Source organism: Otolemur garnettii, unplaced genomic scaffold (genome assembly GCF_000181295.1).
Source record: "Otolemur garnettii isolate 467f Iridium unplaced genomic scaffold, OtoGar3 scaffold00058, whole genome shotgun sequence".
Lineage (NCBI taxonomy): Eukaryota > Metazoa > Chordata > Mammalia > Primates > Galagidae > Otolemur > Otolemur garnettii.
In genome coordinates, this window is record NW_003852453.1 from 9,750,727 (window position 1) to 9,758,430 (window position 7,704).

The 7,704-nt window shown below is 51.8% G+C and overlaps 2 protein-coding genes across 2 annotated transcripts in view; one reads left to right on the plus strand and one right to left on the minus strand.

Annotated features, from left to right (window-relative positions):
* POLR2C (RNA polymerase II subunit C) overlaps positions 1-3,304 on the plus strand; it is an 8,464-nt gene extending 5,160 nt beyond the window's left edge. The window contains exons 5-9 of the mRNA XM_003792574.3: positions 581-709; positions 1,100-1,151; positions 1,357-1,525; positions 1,678-1,752; positions 2,352-3,304. Of these exons, the coding sequence (XP_003792622.1) occupies positions 581-709; positions 1,100-1,151; positions 1,357-1,525; positions 1,678-1,752; positions 2,352-2,496 (570 nt within the window). The 3' untranslated portion in view covers positions 2,497-3,304. The remainder of the gene's footprint in view (positions 1-580; positions 710-1,099; positions 1,152-1,356; positions 1,526-1,677; positions 1,753-2,351) is intronic.
* The window catches only part of DOK4 (docking protein 4), a 13,110-nt gene continuing 8,662 nt past the window's right edge, over positions 3,257-7,704 (minus strand). Inside the window, exons 3-9 of the mRNA XM_003792572.3 lie at positions 7,024-7,131; positions 6,754-6,868; positions 6,377-6,496; positions 6,091-6,280; positions 5,269-5,407; positions 4,992-5,115; positions 3,257-4,749 (exon numbers count right to left, since the gene is read on the minus strand). Of these exons, the coding sequence (XP_003792620.1) occupies positions 4,631-4,749; positions 4,992-5,115; positions 5,269-5,407; positions 6,091-6,280; positions 6,377-6,496; positions 6,754-6,868; positions 7,024-7,131 (915 nt within the window). The 3' untranslated portion in view covers positions 3,257-4,630. The remainder of the gene's footprint in view (positions 4,750-4,991; positions 5,116-5,268; positions 5,408-6,090; positions 6,281-6,376; positions 6,497-6,753; positions 6,869-7,023; positions 7,132-7,704) is intronic.

Genomic DNA, 7,704 nt, shown 5'->3' on the forward strand with positions numbered 1-7,704 from the left:
AGCGAGTCTCCTGCCTCCGCCTCCCAAGTAGCTGGGACCACAGGCGCCCGCCACAACGCTCGGCCATTTTTTGGTTGCAGCCGTCATTGTTGTTTTGGCGGGTCCGGGCTGGGGATTCGAACCAGCCACCCTAGGTGTATGTGGCTGGCGCCCTAGCCGGTTGAGCCATAGGCGCCGAGCCGAAAAGTACTTTTCTCTTGTTCCCTGGTTTGTTTTATTTTAAATGATGGTTATATTCCCAGGCTGGCCTACTTAGTTCATGGAGAGCTGAAGGCAACCTCTGATAGGCTTGGTTCTCTGTGGGCCACAGGGAGATGTTAACAGCATGTCTCCCAGGAGTGGCCTGGCAGCTGGTGGGTGGGAAAGAAAGATGGGTACCAGCGTGTGTATATAGCTTGTCTCAACTTGGGCAGTCCATGAGAATGATGTACCAGAGTGTTCCATCCCATGAGAGCCTAGAGACTGTGACAACCCCTTTTTGCAGCTGAAGAAACTTAAGGAACTGGGTATTGGAAGCAGGGAGCCAAGTCAGGATTCACCATATAAAGCGGATTCATTCCTGCTTCTCTTCCTGCCTCAGGACTGCACATGTGAGGAGTTCTGCCCTGAGTGCTCGGTGGAGTTCACCCTTGACGTGAGGTGCAATGAAGACCAGACTCGTCATGTCACATCTCGAGACCTTGTCTCCAACCACCATCGGGTCATTCCGGTCAGTGCGTGAGGGTATCTGCCCAGCCTGGGGCCTCTGCTCTTCTCTTTCTGTCTCTAACTGGGCCAAATTGGGGTTGATCCTTATAAAATGTTGACCTTCCCTGTTATCCTCTGCCTTAACCTGATACCTAGAAGTGCTAATTCTGCATTCTTCTCATGCAGAAGCATTACTGGTGCTGTATACCCTCTGTCACCCAAGAATCCTTTTAAAGGCCAAGGAATTGATTTGACTGAGAAGGCTATCACCATGCCATGAGTTGGCAGTGGGATCCTAAGAGACATCCCTGCCACCTCAAGTGCCCTTTCCTTCTTGAGGTGCTAGGAGGTGGTTGGCAGAAGAAGTAGTTGGGAGATGAGCAGCTAATGCTTCTGTTTGGGCTCCCTACAGGTGACTTCTCGGAGCCGAGATAATGACCCCAATGACTATGTGGAACAGGATGGTAAGGCACTGGAGGGAGTGGGCAGATACCTTCTTGGCCTTTCGCTGTGTGGACAACAGCCTGTAGTGCTGCGTAGTATCCTTGGCAGTAAATTGACTCTAGACCCATTTTCCAGATATGCATGGTCTCCTAGTGGCACTCCAAGTCAGGTTTTGGAGAACCAGGCCTCACCTGGCCCATGATTGACTCATACCTCTCCCTACAGACATCCTCATCGTCAAGTTGAGAAAGGGCCAGGAGTTGAGACTTAGAGCCTATGCCAAAAAAGGTTTTGGCAAAGAACATGCCAAGTGGAACCCTACTGCAGGGGTGGCTTTTGAATACGATCCAGACAATGCTCTGAGGCACACAGTGTACCCCAAGCCCGAGGAATGGTATGTTCCAGATAAGAGTGAAGGCCAGAGTTCAGGGTGGGTGGTTGGTGTGGAAATGGCTGCTAGTGACTGAGATGGGGTGGGCTCTCTTAAAAACTGAAGTGCCCTAAAAGGAGCAGTAGCAACCTTTGCTGACCTGCATTTGACCTCAGGCCAAAGAGTGAGTACTCGGAGCTGGATGAGGATGAGTCACAGGCTCCCTATGACCCCAACGGCAAGCCAGAGAGGTAAGACCCCAGTCCCACATGGGAAGGTAGAGTGTGTAAGACTGCGTGGTTTTGGTGCAGGCTCTGAGTTAGGCCCCTCCCTCATGTATCAGTTGTCATAAGCTGAATAGGGGTCAGCAACTGCTAACCTAAGCCCATGTTCTATGCATGTGCCAAAGAGCTAGTCATTATACTCTTTGGTCACCATGAGAAAGAGGGGCCCTCCAGTTATCCAAGTTGTTCCTATTCTGACTTTCCATCCCCCAAAAGAGACTCTAGGTCTAAGCTAGGGGTGGAAATGATTGAAGTCTTAACATTGCTGAATGTGAAAGGGCTGTTGCACTTGGTCCCTGCTTACTTGATTTTCCACTGCTCTTCAGTCTGGAATACATTTAGAGAATTGGGTTGGGGTTTTCACAGTTCCTTGAGGTACTGTAGCCTCCCTGGGGTCCTGCAGAGTGTTTGGAACCACACCGTATGAGAGTTTTAGATGAAAGGTCAGTTCTTGGTAGGAATGCAGTCAGGACCCAGGAGGAGACAGGAGGAGCTGTTGTCTGTGGCCACAGCTCAGGCTGGCCAGCCTGCCCCAGGAGGGCTCTCACTGGACTCTTGCCTCCTAGGTTTTACTACAATGTGGAGTCTTGTGGCTCTTTGCGCCCTGAGACCATCGTCCTCTCAGCTCTCTCTGGCCTGAAGAAGAAACTGAGTGATTTACAGACTCAATTAAGCCACGAGATCCAGAGTGATGTACTAACCATAAACTAGCTGCAGCCAGTGTGGGGCTTCAGATCTCTCTCGGGACTTCTAGTTTCTGAGACCTAGACTGCTATTGCACAAGCTTCTTGGCAGGGCATCAGTACCAGCTAGAAGGGGGTCACAGATAGATTACTAGGGATGCCACTGCTACTCAGGCAGGACAGTTTTTTATTTGCTGATTGCCAACAGTGCTCGCCAGAATGCAGCCTGTCCTGTTTCCTAATGCGCCTGTTGGGCCATGCTGCTTCCCTATTGAGAGCTGCAGCGCTGGACTTCTCTCCTGGTCATTCCATCTCTTTACTTTAAACCCTTTTTTCCCAAAAGAAATGTTCACAGTTGTACCTTAGGTTTCTCATGTTAGGGCCAAGTATGAGGACCCTCATTTTGGGGGCCTATAAGCCCTTCTCATCCTTTCCCCAAGGCCAGCCTATTGGCACAATTAGTTACTTAATTTGAGAGGTAACTGTTTGAGAACAGCATTAGACCCTGGCTATTGCTCCCCCACCCAATAAACACGGTATTTCATTCTCTACCCAGCAGTTATGAACTCCTTCACTGTCAGTTAGTCTTCATAGCCTGATCATTTAGTTAAACCAGGGCAGGGCACCCCCCTCCCTCATGTACAGTATTTCCTTTCTCCATATGAAGGTTCTGGCCCTGACCCCTCAGCACTGTCTCCAGCTGGGAACAGACCCAAAGCAGTTAATTAGGCAGCCTAGAGAAAACCAGAGATCCAGTAGAGAAAGGAAGGGATATTTATTAACAGTAGTTGTCTTTTTAAACGTGTTTATTTTTGGCAATAAAGAGCACAACATAATCTCCTTCATGCGTCATCGTGCCACTTAGCTGAGCCAGCCAGCTCTGCCTCCTTCCCTGAAGGCCTGTGGACCCCAGTTCCCCTCTTCAGGCTAACTTGTGCCCTCTGGGTGGTCATTCCCTGGGTCACTTAAAGCTCAGCTGGCTAAGCCACCTCCCTGGCTCTAGGCTCTGTTGGGAGGGGCCTTTTGCTTTATCACCCTCCTGCCACAACTTGAATAGTGGTTATTTACAAGAAGGTCTATTCCCACAAATCAGAACCCAAAGTATTTTTAAAAAAACCAAAAAACTAAAGAACCACGCAACCAAAGGTTTGATGTGAATAGAAAGATAGCCCTTCTGCATGGTAGTCAATAAATACCAGCACTAGAAAATCAATTGCTTTAATTGCATTTCAGCAGGGAGCCTCAGCACCATGTGGGGAGGAGAAAATGGGAAGGTCTTGGTTTCTGAGTGCTTTTGGCTGGCCAAGGTGGCCAGACACTGGGCAGAGGGGCTCCCGCTGCTGGGGCATTATCTACCCCTGGTCAGTGAGAGGGGGCAGCAGGGGTGCTCCCCACAGCAGTCCTGCTGCAGCCTTCCCGCCTGGCCTGGCCCTGGGCAGGAACAAGCTCTAGCCTTCTTCAGCAAGGCTGAGGTAATCGACCCCTACCCTGAGGGCATCTTCTCAGCCTACTAAGCAGGAAGGAGCCTGTGTGGAAATTATATTTTAAAAACAGATTTTTCACCTGAGGCATCACCCAGATGTCACCTCTGCTTAAGATGCTAAGCACAAAGCTGGCAAGTGGCACAGAGGAAGTATAGGTCCTTCCTGTGCCGTTCTAGGCCCAGAGGAACTGAAAAGCCACTTGCTATCTTGGCCCCTGGGCCGTTCAGGAAAAGCCAGCAGTCAGAGTGCCAGCCTCGAGTTCTGACTGTCCCCCTCCTCTGGCCCTCGTAGTTCAAACAGGTCCTGGCAGCAGGAGGGGTGTGCCATGGAGGCAAGGGAATCTGCTGCCCTTATACTCAAAACCAGCCTGGTCATGGGATTAAAAATGTGTATGTGTTGGCAGGGAAGGATAGAGGGGATCTCATTAATATAGAATATGTCATAAGCCGTATATATTAAAATCATTAACAATATATAGTCCCACGGTAGCTCCAGCCTTCACACATGCTCAGGTGGTGTGGCCAGCCCTTGCCTTGGTCTAGTCTCACCCTTGGGGGCGAGGAGGGGGACGGCTTGATCCCTTTCTTCAGGCTTTTGGCCAAGAGCCATTTGAGGCTGGCTGTCCACGGAAGGCTGCAGGCAGCCCCCAGCAGTCTTCTCTGTTCACCAGCACTACTGTCACTGGGAGGGGGTTTTGGCCTCACTGCTGTCCCCCTGGCTGGGCTTTGGCTTTAGTAGGATGAATCTGTTGAGGAGGTCCGTTTCTGAGCTGGCCTGGGCTGCCCCATATCCCTCACCTGTGGGCATAGATGCAGGCTCAGAACTGAGACCTAGGTCAAAAGACTCCTTCCCGGTAGGCCTCATCCTCCACAGAGCTTCCTGGCAATAAGGAGCACAACGTAATCTTCATGTGTCCTCGTGCCACTTACCTGCGCCAGCCAGCTCTGCCTCCCTCCCCACAGGTCTTTGGACCTCTCTTCAGGCTAGCTTGTGCTTCTGGGTGGTCATTCTGTGGTTGTGGGGCACGGAAGTGACTCACCAGCGTAGCTGGAAGCTTCAGCGATGTTCTGGGAACCCGTGATGTGGTGCCAGTAGGCACTGCGGGGCAGCATGGTGGTGGGTGTGCAGGGATACGAGTAATGTTCTGTGCCCTTGTTCAGCAGCTGTGGGGCAGAGAAGGGTCTTCCTGTTAGCTCTGAGGGCAACGGCTTGCATCATTCCCAAGCAGCAAGCCCGAGACCCTGCCTGCCCCTGCATGTTGGCTGGTGATTCAGCTGGAAGACCCCAGGCACCCACCCCCCCACCCACTGTCTCACCCTCACATTCTTCTCCATCTCCAGCAGGACACGCTTGTGCTGCTCGGCGATGGCCAGGGTGGCACTGTGGACCCGCTGGTAAATCTGCTCCCCTTCCTGTGTCTGGAAGGTGTAGAGCCCTTCCCCAGCATCGCACATCCTGAGGACACAGGTAGCAGGAGGGCTAGGTGGTGGGCCCCACACCACATACATGTCCTCACAAGCTGTGGCTGCACCCCAGGCTGGGCAATCTGGGAATCTGACCACACAGTACGGGTATACCAAGTGTTTCCTGTGTGCCTGGTGGTGGTCTGAGTGCTTTGTAGAAATTAGCTCAGTTTTCTCGACCACCGCCTTCTCAGACTGTGCATAGTGTCCTCTTTATTAGGAGTTTTCTCAAACCATTTTATAGATGAAAGTGAGGCATACAGAAGATAAGTAACTTGACCAAGATTATGCAAAGGATCATACAGAATTTAAGTGCATGGTAAGCTGACTCCAGAGTTCAGGATAAGGGATACCATTCCTCACCATAATTCTATGAGGTTAGGTACTTTTTATTTTTACCTATTTGACAGATGAGGAGACAGACTCAGGTCTATAATCACAGAGCTAGTAAGTGCCAGTGCCAGAAGCAGTTTAAAACACCTTCACTTTGCTATGGACAAATTACTTCTCTGAGCTTTGATTTCTTCATTTGTAAAATGGGAACATTACATTTCCCCTTCAGAATGCTAGGCTGATAAATAAACCAAGTTCCTAGCATAGTGCCTGACATGGAGCAAATGGCAGCCACCATCATAAGCATGGAAGGACACGGGTGGGGAGGTGAGAAGGTCCTACCGGCCAGCCTCGAAGGTAAAGCGTGTTGCGTCCCGGCCGTAGCGGCGCAATGAACAGAGGGGCCATGAGACGAGCTTCACACGGGGGTTGTGTATGTCCCAGAGGTAGATGTTTTCGTGGGTGATCTGCAGTTTGCACTCGCCGTACACGTCCAGGTTGGGGCAGGGCAGCAGGAAGACATTGAAGCGGTCTGGAGTAGGAGAGCACAGTGGGCTTGGAGGTGCCTGAGAGGGGCCTCCTCCCCTTCTCTCCCTCCCCTCCCCACTGGGCCAGGGCCAGTCGTCACCTGTCTGTTCACACTGCACCCCTGGGGCCAGGAGGTCAGGCTCTCCCAGACTGATGTCATTTAGCCGCGACCCCAGACACTCCACAGATAGTGTCTTGTACCACTCTTCAGCCTCCAGCTCTGCAGAAAATGGGAACTCATCATGCTGCTGGCTCAGGGTCCCCCAGCAGCTGACCCTATCTGTCTTGGCCTGCATTATCCCACCATGCAAAGCAGAGAGGACAAAGGCAGTGTATTCCACCTGCCTGCCTCACCTCGATTCTGGGGGCCTCCTCCCTCAGAGGCACCCCAAATCACTGTCTCCACCCAGGGCTAGCTCTGTTCTGCCTTCACACAGGGAGGCCAGATGGAGGGAGGCCTGTACCACAATACTTCACCTGAGTCACAGGTGAAGGTTCGTGCCGAGTCATCAGTGAATATGATGGCCACCGCCTGCCGCTTGGTCTCCTTGGGGAGCCGAGTGACACACTTGACATTGCTGATCTCAGTCACCTGGGACAGCATCCACAAGAGACTTAGCTAGGTTGGCATACCTCCTTTAGCCACCCCTATGGCTCCGCCTTCCCCAAAAGGGTGTTCTCAGACTACAGGGTTCAGCAAATCATCTTTGGTTACAGGCTGGGGAGCTAGGGCCCAGGCCCTCTAACCTTGGGGCAGCCTCGGAGGCACACTGACTTCTCATCTGGATACTTCTCAAGCCGCTGGGGCCCCTTGCTGGAGGATTTCCGGAACACCAGCCAGCACCTCCGGTAGATCTATGGGGCAAGATGGCAAGTGATCAGGCCTCCCTCGACCACTCCCACCTCAGCCAGCATGGCCCTGCAGTTGCCCCTGCCTGCCACAGGGGGCACTGCCACACAGTCTTCCCTGGATCCCCAGCTTGGGGAGTCTGGGAAGGGCATCACCACCCCTGCTATCTCCCTGGGAGAGAGTCCCCTCCCAAAATTGAAATGGTGGTCACTTTTTGGCTGGCTCCAAAATGTTTTTCCACAAAGGATGCTCCCCTGAGTTAGCGTGTACTGTGCATGCAGCTCTGGATTTAATACAAGTAGCCAACATGTACTGAGTGCTCCCTAATCATACACCTTGTTATTAGCACTGGTCAGTCTTGGGGTCACTCCTGAGGTGGGTCCAATTAACATCTACGCCAACACGTTAACAGCTAATAAACGGTGGTGCTGGTATTTTTTTTTTTTTTTTTGAGAGTCTCACTATGTCCCCCTGGGTAGAGTGCTTGTTATTAGCACTGGTCAGTCTTGGGGTCACTCCTGAGGTGGGTCCAATTAACATCTACGCCAACACGTTAACAGCTAATAAACGGTGGTGCT